Source organism: Cervus elaphus, chromosome X (genome assembly GCF_910594005.1).
Source record: "Cervus elaphus chromosome X, mCerEla1.1, whole genome shotgun sequence".
In the NCBI taxonomy this organism is placed as follows: domain Eukaryota; kingdom Metazoa; phylum Chordata; class Mammalia; order Artiodactyla; family Cervidae; genus Cervus; species Cervus elaphus.
Genome location: NC_057848.1, coordinates 30,949,491 through 30,973,816, shown reverse-complemented (window position 1 = coordinate 30,973,816; position 24,326 = coordinate 30,949,491). Strand labels below are relative to the sequence as shown.

Sequence of the window (24,326 nt, the reverse complement as noted above, 5' to 3'; positions counted from 1 at the left end):
TATCAAGGATCAGCCTAGGTTAGACCAGTTGCCCATTGTGTTGAGGTGGAACCAGAATAAGCTAAGAGACTAGAGAGCCATGGTGGTATCACTATAGCAGAGAAGAGAGTGTAAAAGGAATGCTTCATCAATGATTATCTATGTAGAAAATCCAACAGAATCAACAAAAAAATCTACTAGAACTAATAAGTTAACAAGGTTGCAGGATATAATCAATATTTCAGTATCAACATAATCAGTATACAAAACCAGCCATATTTCTACATGTTTGCAACCATCAGAAACTAAAATTGAAAATCAAAACCATTTCTAATAGCATCAAAAACATGAAATTATTAAGGACAATCTGTCAAAACATGTGAAAGACCTACACACTGAAAAGTACAAAACACTGTTGAGAAAAATTAGAGAAGACCATAAGAAATACAGAAATACACTGTCCTCATGGGTTGGAAGATTCAAACCAATATATAGACTCAACACAATCTCAATCAGAAGCACAGCAGGTTTGGGATAGAAACTAACAAGCTAATTCTAAAATTTACACACAAATGCAAAGGTCCTAGAATGGCCAAAACAGTTTTGAAAAAGAACAAATTTGGAGGACAAACACTACCTGATTTTAAGACTTGTTAAAACGCTTTAGTAATCAATAAAAAAATAATAATCAATAAAAAGCCTCAGTAATCAAAAGAGTGTGATGGTAGCATAAACATCAACAAGCAAATCAACAGAATAGAATAGAGACTGCACAAATGACCCACACGTATACAGACAACTGATTTTTCACATAGGCACAAAGGCAACTAATGGGAAGAAAGGACGCTTTTTTTAATAAATTGTTTGGAACAATAGGATATCCAAAAGAAAAAAAAAAAAGAACTTTGATTAATACTTTGTACCACATACTAAAGTTAACTCAAAATGGATTAAAGACCTAAATGTAGAGCCTAAAATGATAATGCTTTTAGAAAAAAAATAATAGCAAAATCTTTGTGACCTTGGGCTTGCAAAGAATTGTTAAATATGACACCATAAGCACAATCCATAAAAAAAAAAAAAATTGACAAATTGGACTTCATCAAACTTCAAACCTCTGCTCTGTGAAAGACACTGTTTAGAGACTGGGATGAAATAATTGCAAATAAAACATCCAATAAACAACTTGTATCTAGAATACACAAATAACTCTCAAAACTCCGTAATAAGTAAACAAACAACCCCAACTTAAAAAGTGGGCAAAAGATTTGAATAGATACTTCACCAAAAAAGATGCATGATGACAAAGAGGCACATGAAAAGGTGCTCAACATCATTAGTCATTAGAGAAATGCAAATGAAAACCAGAATGAGATACTTCTATACCCTATTAGAATGATGGAAATTTAAAATTACTGCCAAGTGCTGATGAGGGTGTAGAGAAACTGGGACTCTAGCACATGGCTGGTGTGAATGTAAAATGGCATGGCCACCTTGGAAAACAGTATTGGAATTTCTTCAAGAAATTAAGGAAAGACAGATCTACCATATGATCAAGGCATTCCATTCTTAGGTATTTACCCAAGAGAAAAGAAAGCATATATCATACAAAGACTTGTACATGAATGTTCATAGAACTTTTATTTGTAGTAGCCAAAACCAGACAACCCAAATATCCATCAGCAGGTGGACTGGTAAACAAATTTTTGCACATCCATACCATAGAATAGTACTCAACAATAAAAATGAATGAATTACTGATATACACAACAACATGAGTGGGCCTCAAAATCATGCTGAGTGAAAGAAGCAAGATCAAAATAAGTGTTTATACTGTATGATTTCATTCCTATAAAACTCTGGAAAATGAAAACTAATCTACAGTGACAGAAAGCAGGTCAGTGGCTGCCTGGGGATGGGGGTACGAATTACAAAGGAGCCTTAGGAGACTTTTGGGGGTGTTGGATGTGTTTAATATCTTGATTGTGGTGATGGCTTCATGGATATAAACATATGTCAAAACTTATCAAATTGTCATTTTAAATATATGTAGTTTGCTATGTGTCAATTAGACCTCACTAAAGCTATCTTCAGTATAAAAAGGGAATATAGCTGAACGCATCATCATAAAGGGGAAAGGCAGGGTGGACAAGGTCTTGTCACCAAGTTCCAAAATATCTGAACCAAACATCCATCTCTGCATCCAGCAAACATTCACTCATCTTTCAAGGCTAAGAGCATGCATCTATCCCTTCCACTGTGAAGCCTTCACTATGCCCCACCCAAGAAGAGTTGGCAAATTGCTTTCTGAGTACCCCTACTGACATTGTACCCTGCCATCCTCATAGTGCCTGTCACACTGTCTTGTATTTATTTGTGCATATATCTGTCTGAGCTCTAGCAATCTGCGACAGTTCTTTGATCACCTTGATTGCCAGCACCTAGCACAGGGCCTGGCCCAGAGTAAGTGCTTGGCAAATGTTTCTGGATGAACTGAATTGGGAACTGTCTCCTTACTGGAGCTTAGAACTGAGGAGTGGGACCTCCTGGTACCCAAATGCACTTGTTAAACCAGGATATCCTGTGAAGATGCCAGAGTTACCAGGGTTGCTTCCTCCTGAAAGTTGATGGGATCTGTCTAGACAAACAGACTGACACCCCAGACAGCCCAAGTTGCCAGGCCAACCAACTTGACCATGCCCTACCACGGTAGCCAAAAAGGAAAGAGCTACCTGAAGGTTGGAAAAATTTACATAGTGACTTCATTGTGACAGCAGAGCAGCCTGCATGCTTGTTTGTCCATTGGTCTGTTTGTCTGTGTATCCCCAAACCAGATTCTACCTGGATGTATAGGTACTCAAAAGCAGCAGGATCCCGACGCAGCAGCTCCACGGGATCTTTGGGGAAGAAGCTTATCCGGAAGAGGCATTTCATTCCATGATAGTGTGTCCGCTGCACTACCTGAATCCCGGAAGTGAGAGGTGGGAGGAAAAGAGATCGGGAATCAATAGCTGGGGTGGCAGGAGCCTGCTCAGGGCCCCCCGGGCAGAGCTAGGTGCTATTTCCTACTCTGTCTTCTGCCTGGCTGATTCCAATTACCCTTGGGGAAAGTGATGAGGAGCCGAGTCTTTTCTGCCCTTCTGACCCAAAGTGATTAGAATTTTTCAAACCACTGATCCATGACTTGGTCTTTATCAACAACCCAAGGCCCAGGACACAAGGTAGGAAGAAAGGGCTCCCGGCAACTTCTCTGACTCTTCTTGCTGTGGGGCCTTTGCCTTGCAGAGGGGCTCAGCCTCTGGCAGAGGAAGTTGCTGATGAGCAACCAAATTAAAGACTTAAAATCCTATTTGGAGGTGTAGCTGAAACAAGCTGGCAATATACCAGTAACTGCTGAAGCTGGGATGGGTAATGAGGGTTCATTATCCAATTCCTTCTACTTTGGTGTATGTTTGAGATTTTTTTTTGGTAATAAAAATGCTTAAAAATCCCATTTGGAACAAGAGACCAATTGGATCCATAAGCTCCCCTAATGGGCAGGGAGGTGATTAGGCCTCCATCCAGGCAGGACATCCACCTTTTTTCCTTCATAGGTGGGAACCTAAGTCTCTGGACTGCATTTGGCTGAGAACTACCCTTGAAGAATTCTTCTCTCTTATATCTTTTCATTTTGGTGTGTCTAAATTCAGCTTTTGCTTTGCTTCCTTTATACATTTCTTTCTGGCCATCCCTCTCCAACTCCTTCTCTCCCTCTCTGGGAATATTCTTTTTTTAAAGCAAATGAGAAATTCTTTCTTTCTTTGGCCATGCCATGTGGCATGTGGGATCTTAGTTCCCTGATCAAGGATCAAACCTGTGTCCCCTGCATTGGGAGAATAGACTCTTAACCACTGGACTACCAGGGAAGTCTGCACTCCCTGGGAATACTGATTGGCCCTGGTTGCCTGTCTTCCTCTTCTTGGTGAATCACCATTAGTGAAATGCTATCTAGCAATCCTGGATTTCACTGGCTTTTTTCCATAGGCTGGGAAGATAAGACACTTTCCCCTACTCCACTTTGGAACTTGACATGGGTGTCACATGGGTGACATGGGTGACTGTCCGTTCTTGGCTTCACTCAGCCCATCCCCAGTCCCCATGTGTCAGCCTCGGGGGTTTCACTAGACTCCACTAGCTGACCCTTCCATATTACAGCCCTAATTTAAAGGTTGAGTGTCCTCTCGAAGGCAGAAAAGTCTAGCAGGCAGGGACTCCATGAGATGGTGGAGTTGACACTGCTCTTCAACTCAGCCTTCCACACAATGAATTGCCACTCCACGCCTTCCCTACTAGTGACCACCAAGACTAACAACCGTCATGCCTTTTTTAGGTTACAAGAGACATTTTACAGAATTTATTTATTTATTTATTTAGGCTGAGCTGAGTGGCTTGTGGGATCTTAGTTCCCCAAGCAGGGATTGAACCTGGGCCCTCAGCAGTGAAAACATAGGGAGTCCTAACCACTGGACCACCAGGGAATTCCCAAGAGACATTTTCTTTAAAATTTTTTTTGGATATGGACCATTTTTAAAGTCTCTATTGAATTTGTTACAGTATTGCTTCTGTTATGTTGTTTTTAATTTTTTTTTTTTTTTTTGGCCATGAGGCATGTGGCATCTTAGCTCCCAGACCAGGGATCAAACCCACACCCCCTATATTGGAAGGTGAAGTCTTAACCACCAGACTTCCAGGAAAGTCCCCCAAGGGACATTTTTAAAGGCCTCTGTGGGTGGTTGGGACAGACCTTGATTGAGAACTGGGACTTCTAGGAGCTGGCTGAGTAAGTCATGATGAATTTTCCAGTAAGAGATTGCCTGGTGGCCTCTTGTCTACTAGAGGCTACTTGTAAAGCTATGAAGCTGTGACAGAGGAATTACTTACATAAGCCAGGGGCTGCTTGTCTTGGAGAAGCAGGAACTTGTGGTTCTGTTCTGGTCCAGCATACTCAAGGACAAGAGCAAAGTGCTCAATGTACCTCAGGGAAAGCCGGTCCTGTAATGTCACCATCACATCCTGTGAAGACAAAAGAGCCTTGAGAGAGAGATCCCTTCCAGCTCTAAGATACTTTCTGCACCCAACATGGCAGAAGGGGACTGAACATCAAGAGAGTCCTGGAAAGAAGGCTGAGGGTGGGAAAGTGGGCCAGACAGAGCCACTGGCCTTCAGGGTGGTCCAGGCACAGGGCTTCAGGATGAGGAGAGTGACTTAGGAGTGTTGTTCAGAGGCGTGGGCCCTGGAGAACACAGAAGGGGTGAAGGGAGTCTTTCTGAACTTGGCTGGTCCATGCAGATGGCAAAAGAAGGTCATGGCCCTTCCTCCCCCTCCCCCCTCTCCATTCAACCAATGATCTCCTGAGCCTGCCCTTAGTGCCAGGTGTGGTGTGGGTTCTTCCCTCAGCTTCTCATGTAAATGAGGATGTTCCCTCTGGTTTGTCCAGCAACTCTTTACTTAGGAATCAACAAAAGCCAAGGCCACAATTACATGATTTCAAAGGTACATGATTTCTGGATTCATCATCTAAATTAGAATGACTTGCAGTTACTGGCAAAATATTCATCTTTGTCACTGGCTTTTAGAGATGATCAATTTAGCAACTTGAAAAATGTGTCCATGTAGAGGAACAACATCACATGTTCTATGTACAGTCAGGAATCTGACGACTTCCGAGCTCCGTCTGCTCAGCTGCCCGCCTTTTAATATTAGGGTGTCTGGAACAGATCTGTGGGGGCTGCCCACATGTCAGTTCTGAGACTTCCCATCTATCTGCTGTGACTTTGGCATACACCGGCCTCCAACATGTGTATTCCTAGAGTCAGCGTGGCTCAAGCCTCCAAGGGCCAGAGAGAAGCAGACTTGGGAATGCAAAGCTCCCTTCTAGCCAGGGTTGCCAAACAAGCCCCTCAGTGAACACTGAAAGCTGGTTTGCTATTCAAATGCTAGGCTGGAAACTGGCGGGTACTTGAGAGTATCTCTTTGTATTATGCAAGTAGTCACAGAGGCCCCAGTGTTGCTGGAGTGCTGGCACAGACAAATGAGGTTGTCTTTGCCGTTCAGCTGCAGTGGGACTGTGGATGGCCAAGCTGGTGATTGCCAAATTGTGTTACAAGTGTAATGGCCCCTGTGCCAGGCTGTCAATTCACCCAGGTACCTCTCCGGCACAAGTGGCTTGGCAGCCTGTTCAAGTTCCAATGAAGAGCCAGTGCACCCTGAAGTCAGGGTATGGTCACCAGCCAGGGGCCGCCATTGTTTTGGAAAGCTGGGGCTACCTGGAAGCACCAATGGTGGTGACATTGTGAGGGGAGAGAATGCTCGGAGAAGCTACTCAGCAAAAGAGAGTGGTAAATGCTCCAGTGTGGGAACAGATCAACAACAGCCATACCAGTCCATGATGTAACACACAGGAAGATTCTGACACACATATACCCACTTCTTGGACTTGGACTTGGGAGGGCACTTGGACATCATTAGGTGACTTAGTTTTAATGTCTGTCCCATAGACGGAAGCCTTCAACAATCAAGAGACCACCTCAGGACACCTTTGGGAGTGTGTTTTAGTCCTAGGTTCCCTGGGGAATCCACCCAGGCCTAAGCCTTCCAAAGAAACTCTCAGTTCAATCAACACAGGTTAAATAAAGCCCAGGGTTTTGCAACTCGGCTGCTACTAGCACTTTGGACAGGACAATTCTTCATCATTTGGGGACTATCCCATTTCTTGTGGGACACTTGGCATCTCTGACCCCGAGACACTAAATGCCAGTAGCACACCAAACCATGGAGATGACCCCACATACCCTCAGACATTCCCCGAAACCCTCAGACATTCCCAGAAACTACCTGGGAAGGGGGAATGCTGACCCAGGCTGAGAATCGCTGGCAGTCAATTCTGAACACCTGGTAACTCCTCTTAAGGAAAGTTTCCTGGCCCACAGCTTGCTTTAGTATAGGGTTGTGTTGGTCCCAGAAGGGGTACCTCAGGAGAGCCCTGGGCCAAGTGGTTTTCTGGGCAGGTGCTGTAGCTGCCTGGCAGTCTTGTTGTTCAGTCACTAAGTTGTATCCGACTCTTGCGACTCCATGGACTGCAGCCTGCCAGGCTCTGGGAAGCATTAACTGCGTGGAAACATTCACTTTGAGGATGGCATTCTCTTTCTGGAGAGAATCCAGAAGAAGCAGGAACAGATATTTCTGTCCCAGAGCAGAGTAGATCCCGGTGGTTAATGGTACATGCCTCTCCTCCTTAGGACTAAGGGAATCACTACAATTTCCAGATGCCTGGCTGAGCTGTTAAGAATAGAGCTCTTCAGTTGCTCTTCCTATGAAAGGAATAGCCAAAGGGACTGTTGGTGGACTTTTTTCAATCTCGGTTCAGTGCTTAAGAGCTGGATGTTATTTAAAAAGCAAGGCATGGCTAAGCTAATCTCCTGAGAGATGTTTTGTTGATTTCTGTGTGTAACTTGCATAGGTGTTATTGTATCAATACAAATCACTTTTGCTTTATAAATGGTTTAATGATCTTCACACTCCTTAGCTCCTAAAAGTCATGAAGGATGCAGGGTAACATGACACAAAGCAGTTAACAGATGTGTGCACACGTGCATGCCTACACACATACATGCACATGTACATGTATGCACACACACATTTACAATCACTAGCACACAGTTGGGCAGGCAACTTTGCCCCACCACAATCGTCCAAGGACTGTACATTTTTATAACTAGGTACTTCCGGGAGCAGGAGGTCAAAGACCAAGAGCACCTTGCTCTGGCAGTGAGCAGCTCTGTGCAGACTCAGAGGAACTCTGAGACCAGCGGCTGTGTGTGCTCCAGAGAATACAGTACCAACCCGCGAGAGGAGACTTTGTGGGTACCTTAACAGTAGTCCGGCCATCAAACGTGAACGACTTGATCTGCCCATTTTCTAAGAAAACCTTCAGGACATTGGGGATGAGGAGGAGAGCTTCTTTCTTCATCATTTTCTGTGAAAGGACAAGCAGGGGGCTCATTTAGAAGGAGGAGGGAAGCCAGAGGAGGGATGTGGAAAGGAAGAGAAAGGAGTGACTGAAGGAGAGGGAGCCAAAGGTATGGAAGGACAGAGACAGACAAAAGAACTTATCAAAGATAACATTACACAGAGACCAAAAGCAAATTCTCCAAGAAGACAATGGGCCATATCCAAAGCTCACCCTTCATTTGATGTCACAGCACATCCACGGTCTACTGTAGCTCAAAGCTCCACAGCTCAGAGGGGGCTTGGCCAATAGAGACCACCACACACTGAAGGGCTGATGGGGGGTCTTAGGAACCCACCTACTCACTGGCTCCTATCTCCTGCCTCCTTCCTTTCCACTGGGCCCTTCACACATTGAGATCACTTCCATGCCTTTGCCCTGCCAGTCTCCCTCTGTCCAAGCATCTGAGGTCTTCTCTGACCTAGTCCATGCCTATTTCTCCAGTCATGTCTTATCACTCCTGGTACCCACACTGTTCTTTCATGCCTGTATACCTCTAGCAACTCATCATTTGAGGACTGCCTCACTCCCCGAAGGACATTTAGCATCTCTGACTCTGAGACACTAAATGCAATAGCAGGCCAAATCATTGGGATGACCCCAAACACCCTCCAGATATTCCCAAAAGCTCTCTGAGAGTGGGCAGTACTGACCCTGATTGAGAACCACTTGCGAAGCCCAGTTTTGAACACCTGACAGCTCCTTAAAGCTTTCCTGGCTTAGGCATTTCTGTATTTATAGGGTGATTCATGTTAGGGTATTGATAAACCTTTATTAAATAAAGACTGCTCCCTCTGCCTCCTCCTTTTGATACCTCGAAAACTCCTACTCATCCTTCAAAACCCAGCTTAAATATGAATTCTGTAAAGCCTGTTTAATATCATCAGGTACTTGAACCTGGTGTTCCCACATTGATCCTTTAGCAACTTATACACACCTATCAGTTGTTGTTGTTCAGTCGCTAAGTCATGTCCAACTCTTTGCCACCCCATGGACTACAGCATGCCAGACCTCCTTGTCCTTCACACACCTCTCTAAGTGCTCTTAAATATTTAAGTATTTCCTTATGCATTCATTTTAAAAAATAATTTATTTATCTTTTGGCCACACTGTGTGGCATGTGGGATCTTAGTTCCCTGATTAAGGGAAACCACATCCCCTGCACTGGCAGCATGGAGTCTTAACCACTAGACTGCCAGGGAAGTCCCAGTGCTCTTTTTGAAGAATGTGTGTCTTTTGTAACCAAACAGTTAACTCAGCAGTGTGACTATGTCCTACTCAATCTTTGTGGCCCCGACATTGAGCAGAGTTCCCAGCACACAGATGGTGCTCAATAAATGGCTGCTGAACATATGAGCAGGAGGTGCTTAATATGTGCTTACTTGATTAGACTCATTATGGAATTCAACCATTTCCTTGGGCCAACATCATCAGTTCTAGAGGACCTGAAAAGCTGCCTCAGACGTGCAGTGTCCTGAATTCTCTGAGCCTCTGCTATACACTCAGCACTATACTAAGCCTCGTGGGGGTACAGCAAAAGCAGAGGACCAGGGTCTAGCCTTATACTCTTTTTTAAAAAAATTATTTAGTTATGGCTGTGCTGGATTTTTGTTGCTGCAAGCAGCCTTTCTCTAGTTGCTGGTGAGCAGGGGCTACTCTCTAGTTGTGGTGGCTTCTCTTGTTGCAGAGCATGGGCTCAGCAGTAGTGGTGCATGGCTTAGTTGCTCCGTGGGATGTAGGATCTTCCCTGACCAGGGATTGAACCTGTGACCCCTGCACCGGCAAGTGGATTCTTAACCACTAAATCACCAGGGAACTCCAAGACTTACACTCTTACAGTGATGTGGCACACACACATGATCCACTAGAGAACAATAAAACCAAAACAAACCAAAAGGTATAAGTTAAGGTCTCCTAGATGAGGTGAATTGGATTTTGATTGTAAAGGAGATGGCAGGCGTGGACCATCAGAGAGGCCAGACAAGAACAGTCCAGATCTGGTGACTGTCATGGACAAGTACAAAAACATAAAGCAAGTCCTCTTGGGTCAGGGTGTGGTAGGAGGAGGGGGTGGTGCTGTTGTGACATCAGGTCATTTCCTGATGGAGTTAAGCCACAGTGGGGAGTGATGAGATCTAAAGTTTGAAAAGTGACTTCCTGGTTCTCTCCCTGATCCCAAGATGCTTCGCTCCCACCAAGCCCAGAGGCCCCAGATTCCCAGGATGATGACGCTCGTGGTGGCAGGTTTTATTTAGCACACTGGTTGGACTCAGATAATTACTTAATTGATTTTGCTTAAAAATAGAGTTGGCAAGGAACGCCCACAGGATTTATTTTTGCTCTTGTTGCTTAATAAAGTCTGGAACACCAAGAGAAAGGGATTCTGGAATCACCTGGGCCTGGACACCCTGCACCCCCCACTCAGGACCTAAACAATGGGGAGGCTGCTATGGTCCACGCTGGTGGCAGCGGTGGTGGAGGTGGGTGTTGTGACATCGGGTCATTTCCTGAGCACAGCTAGGGTGGGAAGGTTGATGTCTAGGTCTCTCCCAAACAAGAGCCTCCCACCACCCCTGGTTTACCTGACCAGGAGCAACAGAGTAACCTGGGGTGGGTTCTAGCCACTCTGGGGCATTTATGTCTAGATTGGTCTGGAGTTGGGGCTTGCTTCTGCCTGTGGCTAGATGTGACATATGGAGAGGTGAGTCATGGTGGAGGGGAGAACACAAGGGAGAGGAATAAAGGGGAGGAAAAAGGGGGGAAAGAATGGAAGGGGGAGGAGGGATAGGATTCTTCACTGGGTGACCAGGCCTTGGTGGGTTTTTCTGTGATGTTGATAGCTCAGTTGGTAAAGAATCTGCCTGCAACGCAGGAGACCCCAGTTCGATTCCTGGGTTGGGAAGATCCGCTGGAGAAGGGATAGGCTACCCACTCCAGTATTCTTGGGCTTCCCTTGTGGCTCAGATGATAAAGAATCCACCTGCAATGTGGGAGACCTGGGTTCAATCCCTGGGTTGGGAAGAGCCCTTGGAGAAGGGAAAGGCTACCCACTCTAGAATTCTGGCCTGGAGAATTCCATGGACTGTATAGTCCATAGGGTCGCAAAGAGTTAGACATGACTGAGCAACTTTCACTTCACTGAGATGGGAGAAGCTGCACCTGTCTATCGTGTGTGCTAAGTCTCTTCAGTCCTGTCTGATTCTTTGCGACCCTATGGACTGTAGCCCGCCAGGCTCCTCTGTCCATGGGATTCTCCAGGCAAGAAAATTGGAGTGTGTAGCCATGCCCTATCCTCCAGGAGATCTTCCTGACCCAGGGATCAAACCACCTCTCTTATGTCTCCGGCATTGGCAGGTGGGCTCTTTATCACTAGCGCCACCTAGACTCTCCAAATTCGGTCTCATTTCCTTTGGGTGTTCAGGGTTCAGGACACAAATGTACCCTTAGTGACTTGTACCTCAGCTGACGCACAAGGACTCCACACAGCTCCCTTTCCTCTCTGTGGCCCCTGCTTCTCCTCAACCTTTTTTGCTGAGACTGACATGGAGCCCAGGCACCAATTACTCAGATGGGTTAGCCAGTTGGGCCCAGTTGTCCCTTGGGCTTCACAGTCTTCCTTAAATGAGGAGGGAGGAGGGCCTTGGCAGAGTTTGGGGATAAGGGTCAGGGAAATTGAGTGGTAAGACATCTCTGACCTCTATCCATCCCATCCTCTGGGTGGCTCTGCCTCAAAGAACTAGAGGGGTGCTGGTGCCCCACTGATTCTCCACTCAGGCTGGGCCTCCTACCTTGTCTCAGCTGCAGCTGTGCTTCACTACAGAAATGCCATGGGCCTCCCGAGAGCCCAGTCCATGACAGCCTGTGAAAGCACACAGCACCTGTTAGCTCTGCTGGCCTCCTCCCACCCACCCCCAGGGATATCAGCAACTTCTGCCGACTCCTAGAGGACTTGGAGTTATCATCCATGGCCGCCTAATACACACCTTTATGTGTTCCACCCACCTCTTCTCATTTGCTTATCTGAAGCAGACAGCTCAGTTCATGTTAACCCCACAAGGCAGTGAGAAAGACAGTGGGCTGGCCATGACCCCTCCAGACTGGCTGCTGCATGGCATGGGTGGTCAAACATCACCTGCTCCTCAAAGCCCTACCACCCAGTGGTGGATTCTATACTGTCTCAATCTGAGTCACCTGTCCTCCCAACATCACTGAGAGGAATCCAGAGGCAGGGAACAGGTATCTATTTTGTATCCCTTGTAGTGCTGGGAACACAGCAGGCATCTAATATTAATAAAAGTTCTGTGACTTAATGAGAGTCTATATCATTTCCCCTAGTCTGCTTCGCCCTTCACTGCCCAGTCTTCTCCAGTTTAGACCTGGAGTTGCAGGATCACTTCAACATGCCAAGGGCTCAATTTCGCTGCATCTTCAGAAAACCACTACTTCCTTCCTGTTTCTATCAAGTAGCCAAATGATGTTTATGGAGCACTTGTTCTGAGTACTGTGCTAGAGATGGAAATTTCTTGAAGTACCATGAGGATTCTGAGTGAATTGATATATATTCCTTCTCCCCACGATGCCCAGGACTTCTCTGGATGCCACACACCCCTCACTCACTCCCCACCGAGAGCCCCAAGGTCCCCCCTCCAACCCCTTCATAATGTTGTCCACTTTGAGGAGCGGCAGATGAGCAACTGGCCCAGAGGGATACTTTGATGGCCTGGCTGACTCTGGCCAAGGGCTGAGGGGAGGAGGCGAAAGCTCACTTACTGCATCTGTTTCTCCAACTGCCACCTGCTCGGAAAATCGGACCTTCACAGGATTGGATCTCAGCTTGGCTTTCTTTGCCGCACTGATGAAGGCAGATTTGGGGGACTGGAAAAAACAGAGAGGGCTCATGAGTTCACCATCCTTGGAGAAAACCTGACATTTGCTGCATGGAGTTAAGACGTCTCAGTACGGTACCCCCCTTTGCCTTGTGGATCAATAAGCCAATAAATAAGTATTGATTCCCTACTAGGTGCAAGGCAATGTGCTAAGTGCTTCCTTAGATGATTGGTATGTTCTGAGTAAGCTGGGCATGAATCAAATTTGAGTAAATTGAATCCCATTATTAATGTTCTAGGCCTAGGGGAGTTTGCAAAAATTCTTTGTAATAACGTACACTGAAATTTTATATATTTGGTTTCCTTAATGTGAGATATACCTAAATGGTGGTTTTTATTACATCTGAGTATGAACATTGCAAAGGATTTACGGAAATAATCTTATTCATTTCAAAGATATGTCCTGCCCCTAGGAAGGAGGTTCATAGAAAATATTATTTTAGATGCAAAAGACAGGAGGCCTAGCATGCCAAAATGATTTATCCACAGTTTTTACACTATTTGACAAAAGAGACATTAGAGATTTTACCCAGGTGCCCTGGCTTCCTAGTTCTAGGCTTTCTACTACTTTGTTCATCCAACTCTATGTAAGAGACACTCAAATAATCAGCTAGGCTCTCTCGTTTTTGAAATCTCCCACAAATTCAGCAGGACGCATGGTTAGTAAATGCTGGAAACTGAGTCTTTCCTGGGTGCACTGTGAATTGGGAAAATGCAGGAATCCTAGTGAGGGGCACCCTCATGTCTCTGGGGCATTTATTCATTCGTGTAACAAATTTTGGGAGGGCCCACTCTGTGCCAAACACTGTTCTACGTGACGAGGATCTAGCAGTGAATAAGATGGACAAAACTCTCTGGCCTCAAGGAGTGCTTATCCTAGCAGGGACAGACAGACAGACAAGAAATACTGCAACACCTCTTAGGCGGCAAATAAGGGCTATGAGAACAAATTGAGCAGACTGAGGGACTACAGCAGAGATTGAAGTCGTGAGGGTGAGAGTGGTGGGGGTGTTAGACAAGACAGGCAGGGAAGACCTCTTTCAGGAGGTGACATTTAAGCAGAGGTCTGAAGGAAGTGAGGGAGAGACAACCATGAGGATATATGGAGAAAGAGCCTTCCAAACAGAAAGAACAAGAAAGTGTCTGAGGTGGGAGGAGGACTGGGGTGCATGGGGAACAGTCAGGAAGCCAAGTGTGGCCACAGCTGAGTGAGCGCAGAGCTGGAGAGGTCGTGCTCAGAGAGGGAGCTGGGGGCTGCGTCAGGTAGGGTCTTGTGCGTCCATGTGTGTGTGCTAAGTCATTCTGGTCATGTTCGACTCTGTGCGACCTTATGGACTGTAGCCTGCTAGGCTCGTCTGTCCATGGGCTTCTCAGGCAAGAATATTGGAATGGGTTATCATGCCCTCCTCCAGGGGATCTTCCCAACCCAGGGATCGAATCTGCATCTCTTATGTCTCCTGCATTGGCAGGCAGACTCTTTACCTCTAGTGCCACCTGGGAAGCCCAGGGCCTTGTAAGCCATGGCAAAAACTTTGGATCTTGTTCCACCGGAAGGCTTTGAACAGTTTTGCTCAGTCATGTCCAACTCTTTGTGACCCCATGGACTGTAGCCTGCCAGGCTCTCTGTCCATGGAATTCTCCAGGCAAGAGTATTCAAGTGGGTTGCCATGCCCTTCTCCAGGGGATCTCCCTGACCCAGGGACTGAACCCAGGTCTCCCACATTGCAGGTAGATTCTTTACCGTCTGAGCCACCAGGGAAGTCCTTTTCCTCATCTCAGTAGATGGCATCTCCAGTCTTCCAGTTGACTCCTTTCTTTTTCTCACCTCCCACAACCGATCCATCAACATAACTTCTTGGTGCTATCTTAACAATCTAGCCAGAATCTACTCGCTTGTCATCATAGCACCATTATTACCATCCTGGCGCAAGCCTCCATCATGTTTTAACTGTATTCTTGCAGGAGACTCCAAACTAGCCTCCCTCCTCTGGCTGCCAGCCTCTGGTACTATTTTCCACACAGCAGACAGAGGCGTCCTTTTAAAATGCAAGTCAGACCCTGTCTGTTCAAAACCTTCCGGTGGAACAAAATCCAAAGTTTTTGCCATGGCTTAGAAGGCCTGGACTTCCCAGGTGGCACTAGTGGTAAAGAATCTGCCTGCCAATGCAGGAGACATAAGAGACACAGGTTCGATCCCTGGGTCGGGAAGATCCCCTGGAGTCGGACACGACTGAAATGACTTAGCATGCATGCATGCACAAGGCCCTACCTGACGCAGCCCCCAGCTGCCTCTCTGAGCACGACCTCTCCAGTAAGGAAGGAGGAAACAGGTTTGGGGCTCTTTCAAACCACCACTACTACCAGCCTTGCACGCAGCCTGTGAGCCCTAGAATCAAGCATTCCTTTGTGTTCCCAGCCCTGAAGGGTCCCTGCCAGGTGGGAAGGTAATACATTAAGCAATTTTCTGCCATTAATATTGTAGTTGAGATTCATTTACCAGATCAGCCACAGGAGGGCAGGGCCCTAAGATAAAGACACACCAGAAACAAACGTCCTCATCAGCTCTGGGGCCCTGGTCCCAGCTGTGTTCTCTTCTGGAGCCAACAATCTCATTCCCCACGGAGGGCAGATTGCAGAAAGCCACCTGTTCAACCCGAGTCCAGCCGAACCTCAGGTAGTGGGTCTCCGTCCTGGCTAGAGGGCAGAAACACCGGAGGGAGGAGCTTTACAAAGCACCAGTCCCCAGTCCCCACCCCTGATCAATGACGTCAAATTCCTGAGGATAGGCCCAGGTATGATTTCAAAATACAGCTAAGTTTGGGAACCACTGTGCTAAAGGAATCTTAGACTTCTCATCCTGAGCCACAGGGATAATTTGTTGGCAGCAGACAATATAGCACAAAGAAATCCAGGGCTGGAGATCGTTGCAGAAAGTGATTATAGTATCGATTGTTCACAGGAGTCCAGAAATGCCTTTGTGTTACACAGCTTGGTGCTCAGATCCTGGGGGCGGGGTCGGGGGGGGGCGTGGGCTATGGCAGGAGCAAGGGAAGGGGCGAGGTAGAAAGATCTGTAGCTCTGTTCAGGCAGCTCTGCTTGACTCGTCTCCACAGTAGTCCCATTTCCACTGGAGGTGCCAGATACAAGGTAGGGGAACTCTTTGTTCCACCCGACACACATCCTGTCTTTTCTCTGTGATCATCTGTCGTCCTCAAATATCCTCATGCACAGTGTGGAATGAGGCATCTCTAGAGACCTGAATGGGCCATGTAGTCCACCCTTCATTTTTATATAGGAAATGGAGCCCAGGGAAGAGGCTATGGTTTATTCAAAGTATCAAAATAATTGAGTAGTGGATCGAAACAGAGAACCTAGATTTTCTGAGTCTTGGATTAGCTATATAATCCCCTGCAGTGAACTGAAGCTGGAAGTCCATTCCTGGTCTTTTGTTCAATGGTCTGGTTCTATCTTGGTTCCAGTGAATGGATTTGGGCAAATAAAGAACCCTAACTGGTACCCTATAGGCAGGTGGGAAGGCCTCTTTGCTACCTCTACCAAAAGTCCATGATTAGATCCTGTCCTAGAGATAGAACAACAAAAAATTCAGATATTTATAGGAGCAAAATCAGAAAGTGGGAGTGCCAGTATTTTCAAGGATCTTAGTCATTTCCAGTGTCTGTTGTACAGCCATTTTCAGCTTGTTTGTGCATCATTCTTCACTGACCCCTGCCTGTTGGTTTCTAAGACTCCATCCTATTCTCGGTCTTCAGCTTCGATCACTGACAGTGACTCACTCATTGCCAGCTGCTATATGTCACAGAGTCATGTCTAGCCTTGTGCTTTGACACAGATGACACCTGCCTTGCAGTGTGACATGAGCGGCTCTCAAAGGTTGCCCTGTCCCAAAGCATCTTCAAAGCGCAACTATGGGGCCTGAAGTTCTTTATACTAGAGTGGCCCATCTGAACTAAAGTATTAAGAATTGGGAAGGCCCTGGCCCAAATTCAAATGTGGTACCTGGAAGGAGTAATGAACACACTTCAGAGGCCAGCAGATTATGGGCCTGTGTGGGCCAGCTCCTGTCTACTGCTTGTTTTTTGTAAATAAAGCTTTATTAGAACCCAGCCATTCTCTTCATTTCTGCATTGCCTATGGCTACTTCTGTACTACCACATATGGTCTGCATGCATGTGTGCTAAGTCACTTCCTTTGTGTCCAACTCTTTTGTGATCCCATGGACTGCAGTCTGTCAGGCTCCTCTATCCATAGGATTTCCCAGGTAAGAATACTGGAGTGGGTTGGCATTTCCTTCTCCAGGGGATCTTCCTGACCCAGGAATTGAACCCGCGGCTCCTGACATGTCTCCTGCATTGCAGGCAGATTTTTTATCGCTGAATCCCTGGGGAAGCACAAAGCCTAGAGTATTTACTTTATGGTCCTTTACAGAAGAAGTTCACAGACTCCTGTACTAACTCATTAGCATACTCACTGTTTCTAAACCTTACCTGATGCTAAGAATCACCAGGAAATGCTTATTAAAACACAGATTTCTTTGGGAATTCCCTGAAAGTCCAGTGGTTAGGGCTCCACACTGTCATTTGCCAGGGCACAGGTTCAGTCTCTGGTCAGGAACTAAGATCCTACAAGCTGAGTGGCATGGCCAAAAACAAAACAAACACAGATTTCTCAGCCCATTTAAGACTTCAAAGGTCAGACTCTCTAAGAGGGTAGGGCCTAGGAATTGCTGAAAATGTCCTAATCCATGAAGCATAGATTAATTGAGTACCTTAAAGCTGGGACATCTGAGCTCTTGACTGACCCCATTTTTCCTCTAAGTGGCTGAAAGTCTCATTTTGCAACAGGCACCCTTTCTGGCAAAAATGAATTTTGGCTTGAAACACAGGACTAGAATTTCTAAGCACCTCTGGGGCCATTGCAAGCCCCTTGAAGTAAATATGAAGCCAGCAGCTCGGTGGAATAAGCAATAGAGGAGAGAGTCTGCCTTCTCCCTCAGGACTGAATTCAGCAGCTGGTGATTCTTTGACCATTTTTTAATTTGGTGACTCTATTAGTACAGATTTCAGGGTTGTGTTCACGTATCTTGGCTGAAGACAGGTATATAGCTGAATGTTTTAAGTGTACGATAGGGCCCCACTTTGATAATTGTGAAAGGATTTTAAGAACATGGAGCTCAGGTTCCTGAAGCTTTAACAGCCTCCTGATTTCCCTTTCTGCTGCCTCATTTTCTTTGACACCTGAACCTACTTATAAGCAATTCCCATAGCAACCATTGTGGGAGCCTGGGACTATGGAGGGCCATCCTGATTCCAGGGGCTCACTGTTAAGGGGCCTGGGGGTCCTTCCTTCCTGCATTCAGGACTGCCTACAGGGGAACATGTCCTCTCCCTGGATTTCAAGGCCCCCCACAAACCACACATAACCCTCACTCCCCATCAATCACCTAGTCGAGTTATTCTGCCCACAGCTTCTTCCCATTTCTGTGCCTATGTCATGCTGTCTCTTCACCATCCCCACCTGTCAGGGCCCCCTGGTGTCCCTCTTGCTCAATAAATGCCATCTCCAAAACTCAGCTCAAATTCTACCTTAGTCCTGAATACCTTTCCCAACCTTGCCATTCCCCTCCCTGGATTTCCTGTAGTCCTCCTTTATGAATCCACATAGCCATCACTCATCTCTCCAACTATGTTGTAAAAGAAGAGATGACATTTTGCATTACTGTGTCTCCCCTAGCACCAAGCACAAAGGAGGCACAGAAGAGAAGATAATCATTGATTGCTGGGCTAGTAGCGAATTAATTAATCAATTCAGCAAATAGGACTTGAGTACCTACTGTCTGCCAGGCCCTATACTCAAGAAGCTCTGTGGAAAACTAGTTCTTCTGCAGTGGTTCCTGTGATTTTGACTTTTTTCTGGACAAGCAGAGGGGACTGAGACTCTCTGGGTACAGGCTGTTTTCAGAACCAGAAAACTAGTTTCATTCGAAGGGACTGTCTACTTGCTTTGCCAGGACTGTTCTAGGTCACCAGTCAGTACTTTATTTTAAAATATTTATTGAGGACAAATGACGTGTCAAGGTCTAAGGGTACCGAAATTAATACATATTCAGTCAATCATGGGGAATAGTTGGTCACTCAAAGATTAAAGAACACTCTTAAATACATATAGACTTAATAAGTGGCTACCTACACAATATTGTTTGAGGATCCCTGGGAAAGGATCCCTATGGCTGCTCAAAACACTCCCCAATGGTCTGCTATGGTAAGAGTCACTCTCTTAAAAAGAAAATACCATCTGAAAGAGACTACACATTAGACTGTGCACCTTGGCTACATATCAGAATCATTTGGGGAGCCTTTTAAAAGATCAATACCTGGGCTCCATCCCCTCAGCTCGTAATTCAATTGGTCAGGGCTAGAGCCCAAGGATCAATATGTTTAAGAGTTCTCAGAAAGTTCTAATGTATAGCCAGGGTAGAGAACCACTGTATTAGACCATTGCCAGCCACACAATGTATGAATGGCAGGAGCCTTAAAGATAGTCCAGTTCAATGTTTCCCAGATTCTACTGAGCATCAGAATTACTTACTTGTGGCTCTTATTTTTTTTTCCATTTATTTTTATTAGTTGGAGGCTAATTACTTTACAATATTGTAGTGGTTTTTGCCATACATTGACATGAATCAGCCATGGATTTACAGATTCTTGAGCCACAACATGAACCTATCAGGAGGAGACTGTCTTCTGGGAGACTGTCAAGCCTGCACATGAGAGTTTGATGAGAAGAAGCAGTCTTCATACACCCATGAGATATCAAGTGCTTCCTTGTTATGTGATGCAGGAGCTATAACAGTGAAAGTGTGTTGGGGGGGTGTGGTCTTCAAGGAGCTTTCACTTCAGTGTAAGAGAGAAGATTCTCTCACTTGATTTTTGTTATTCACAGTTGTGTGAACACTGAACTAATGAATACTGAACAATTGTTCCTAGGGGGATTGTGTGTGTGTGTCTCACATAGATTATAATCTTAAATTCTAAAAACAATTCATCCTGGTAGATTCGATTTTCTTTATTTCACCAGGAGAAAATGAGGTTCTGAAGTGTTAAGTGACTTGCCTGAAGCCACCCCACTAACAGGTATCAGAGTTGGCATTCAAACCCCATCCCACTGTCCCCGAGCCGGAGTTTCCTGGACTACACTGCACTGCCCACTATCATCTCCATCCTCAGGACGACTCTGCATGACAACTAAACAAGACAGAACATCATTTTGTCTGACCTTAGCTGGGAACAGGTACATTGGGAGACTCAAATTTTTCACGCTCTGCGGATGTCAGCAAATGACCAGGAAAGCGCTGTAAGTCTGGATTTTGGAGTTACAAATAAATTTTAGGAAGTGGGCAAATTTGCAAATATGGAATCTGTGAGTAATGAGGACTGACTATACATGTAAGGCTGACATTTGGTCGGGACGTGCTGGAATGGCCATACCTGTTGTAAAACATTGAGGGATTTTTGCCCACTGACTGATAAGTAGTCTGTGCCCTAAGCTTTTTGGGTGCCACCTGATCTCTCCCTTGGAACCTCTTTATAAAAGATCAACTAAAAAAGGGTTAACACCTGGCACAGTTAGGTGACCTGCAAGACTCTGCTCCAGCGCCTGTGGCTGGCTTACATTCTCATTGGAAGGCCCTTCTTGTATAGGTTGCTAACTGTTTTGACTATAACTTCTGTGTATATGTGCTCCAATACTTTCCTATGTTCTAAGGTTTATAGGGGCTTCTCTGGTGGCTCAGTGGTAAAGAATCTGCCTGCAATGCAGGAGACCCGGGTTTGATCCCTGGGTCAGGAAGATCCCCTGGAGAAGGTAATGGCAACTCCAGTATTCTTGCCTGGAGAATCCCCATGGACAGAGGGGCCTGGTGGACTACAATCCACAGGGTCGCAAAGAGTCAGACATGACTGAAGCAACTTAGCAGGAGCAGCAGGGTTTAGAGGGCACAAGGCCAAGAACTAGAATGTAAGCTCTCCAAGGGTAGGAACCGTGTTTGTCCTGTGCACTGCTTTATTCCCAGCCTGGAAGAGTGGGCATTCAGTAAATGTTTGATGAACAAATTAATGAACTAGAAACTCTCTTTGAGGTTAGTCAAGCAAAGATGTTTGGAAGACATAAGTGTTAAGGCAGGTATTCAAGGAAAGAGCCATGTGTTACAAGAGATGTAGATTACAACAAGGATAGAAGTCTACAGGGTGGTGAGAACTAAGAAATATACAAGGAAGAGAAGAGAGCACCCTGGCCATGACAAAGAGGTGTTGGGGGCACTGGGATGAGAGTTGGGACAGAGATGGGGGAGTGTTAGGCTCTTTATTCTGCACCTAAGTTTGGACACTTGAGTTTGATTTAGGTTTCCTTTATTCCTCCAACAAATACTGAGCACCTATTCTACATCAGACGCTGTTCCAGGTGCTAGTGATACAGCGGTGAACCACAGTCTACTCTCATGGAAAGCAGACTGGCAGTTTCTTAATAAACTAAACATACACTTAGTATATGACTGGACAATCACACTTTTGGGCACTTGTCCTAGAGAGACGAAAACTTATGCTCACAAAAAACCCTGTACATGAATGTTTAGAGCAGCTTTAATATCAAGCTAGCCAAAGCCTGGAAGGAACCAAGATGTTCTTCAATGTGTGGATGACTAAACAGTGGTACATCCATACCATGGAATACTACTCAGCAATAAAAAAGGAGCAAACTATTAATACAAGCAATGGCTTGGATGAATCTCAAGGGCATTGTGCAGAGTGAAAAAAGCCAATCCCCGAAGGTTACATACTCTATGATTCCATTTATATAATATTCTTGAAATGATGAAATTATAGGAATGGAGAACAGATTAGTGGTTGACACGGATTGAGGGTGGGGAGTAGGTGCCCCATAAAAGGGCAACATGAGGCATCCTTTCAGTAATAGAACTCTCCAGTATCTTGACTGTGTTGATACATGAACCCACACATGTGACAGAGTAACACTGAACCATACACATCATTGTACCAATGTCAATGTCTCAGTTCTGATATAGTACTGTTAGGTATGTGACATGTAACCACTGGGAGAAACAGGGTAAAGGATACACAGGGATGTCACCATATTAGCTTTGCAACTTCCTGTGACTCTACAATGATATCAAACTAAAACGTAAAAACAATCAGGGATTCCCTGGTGGTCCAGTGGTTAGGACTCCATGCTTTCACTGTGGAGGGTACAGGTTTGATCTCTGGTCAGAGAACTAAGATCCCACAAAGATTACTACGAGGATGTGACCTAGTAACAGACACAGTGCCTCTTGATTCCAACTTTTGAGAAGGGCTGGGGACTTTCATTTTTAATAAATAGTCCTGGTGACTATTGTGATCAGGCAAGCATGGGGAACACTGATCTAGTCTAAATCCCTCAATTTACAGATGAGGAAACAGGTTCAGAAAAGGGAACTGACTCCCCCAAGGTCACATAGGCAGTTAGTAACTGAACCTGGACAAAGATGAACCTATTTGTCCAACTGTACCTCCCCAGCAACTTTATAGTAAATCCTCCACATACAGTGTTGTGTCTCATACACCATAGGCCATTTAGTATATACCTGTGTGAACAAATGAATAAGATTAGCACCCACAGTCTGCAAGGACTAATGGAATTGGACACTGGACAGGTAAATTTTGATGGGACACAGCAAAAAAGAGATAGAAAATATGCCTGGAACTGGGGCAGTGGTGGGGTAGCTTAAGTGGGGGAAAGCACAGCACACAAGGCAGCACACAGAACTATGGAGCCCTTCAAAATCCTCAAGTCTGGGATGTGAGCATAGACAAGATGTTCAGAAGGTACAATTTTAAGTTCACTCCTAAATCCTTGGCTCACAACAATGCTGGTCCTAGTCTCTCCCGTCTCCCTCTCCCATCACTGTCACTTTCCAATATGGGGATGCTCTTGTCTCAATCAGGAGGAAGGGCAGATGGCAAAGAGGCTCACTCACCTGATGAGTGTGCAGAACTGTAAGAACGATGAATTCCTTAGCGCTCCTACAGAGAGAAGAGGGAACAGGAGAGTAGTGTATCATGCACTGGGTATTCATCTAGCACAAGAAGGAACACCAGAATTCTCCCCTGGGCTGCATTCAGGTATATGGATTAGGACAGAGGGCAATCTAAATATCTGCATGGTTGCCTCGCCTCCCATCATTTGTGGCAGCTGACATCCACCATCTATAGAGGTTCACACAGGCATCTGAAAATGGTATTATCATTACCTCTGGGGTTGTCATTTTTCAGGCCTTCTTTTTCTATTCCTTCTCACATTCTCTCTGTAGAAATCCTCAAACCCTAGGAGCAATTTTATCTATAGGCGAAAAGGTTTGCAAAGAAAATGAAAGACCTGAATTACGGAACTCAAAGGGAGCACAATCAGAGTCCTGGGAACCATGTACCATGATTATTGGCAATTTGATATTTAAGTAAGAGGAGAAACTCAAAGGAAAAACCCAAAGGAGGTCATTTGGTCATCATGACTCATACTCAGCAGATTTGTTTTAACTGAAGGACCAGAAAAAATGAGAGCCAGAGAGCAACAGATGGAAGACAAGACTCTCCAGATAGCAAACATTCAAAAGGATGAAGAATTTGAAACTCTTCAGACAAGAATTCTGCCACTGATCCAACAAGCTGTGAGGTATGAAAATTCTCTCCCAGGAATATATCATCCTTTAAAAGAACTAAAAGAAATGGAAAGAGTTAGCCTTGAAGGAGCTTCCCCTCTCTTTGCTGGTCTTTTTTCAAATGTTTCTGGGAACAAAGATGTTCAGGAAGCAGAGACAAGACACCCTTGATTCTGGGTATTCAAGAAAGGCCCAGGGCCCCTGCTCGAGGACTTGGACTGGTACCATATTCAATGAGGCAGATTCCAGGGATGTTGTCGGCTCCTGGGTCTGGAAAGCTCCTGGAGTAAGGAAGGAGCTGTGTTCCAAGGAAAACACCTGAAAAGTCCTGTCTCTTGACCAGCGCAGGAAACTAGTATAGATTGAATTATGTGACTCCTGTGCTCCAGCCCCTGCCATGTCTCCGCATATCATGTAGAACAAAGCTAAAGTCCTTGCAGTAGCTACAATTCCGCCCCCCCTTACCCCACTCCACATGTGGGCTTCTCCCACATTCCCCAAACACATCACACACACTCCTGCCTCAGGGCCTCTACACTGGGTTCTTCTTGCCTTCTCTGATATCCTCATTTCCTTCAAGTCTTTCTTCAACTGTCACCTACTCATTGAGGCCAACACTGGCCATGCTATTTAAAGTTGCACTCTGCACCCCTGTCCCCAGCATTCCTGATCTTTATCCTGACCC

At 45.6% G+C, this 24,326-nt stretch overlaps 1 protein-coding gene across 6 annotated transcripts in view; it reads right to left on the bottom strand.

Annotated features, from left to right (window-relative positions):
• Nucleotides 1-24,326, bottom strand: part of FRMPD3 (FERM and PDZ domain containing 3) — a 144,363-nt gene that overhangs the window by 34,288 nt on the left and 85,749 nt on the right. For 3 of the 6 annotated variants that reach the window (XM_043897130.1, XM_043897129.1, XM_043897128.1), the window contains exons 2-5: nt 12,797-12,901; nt 7,886-7,993; nt 4,900-5,031; nt 2,821-2,940 (exon numbers count right to left, since the gene is read on the bottom strand). In XM_043897130.1, coding sequence (XP_043753065.1) covers nt 2,821-2,940; nt 4,900-5,031; nt 7,886-7,990 — 357 coding nt within the window. In that variant the 5' untranslated portion in view covers nt 7,991-7,993; nt 12,797-12,901. Of the gene's footprint in view, nt 1-2,820; nt 2,941-4,899; nt 5,032-7,885; nt 7,994-11,814; nt 11,886-12,796; nt 12,902-22,963; nt 23,010-24,326 lie in introns of all 6 variants that reach the window. The other 3 variants (XM_043897127.1, XM_043897132.1, XM_043897131.1) reach the window with 2 other exon arrangements.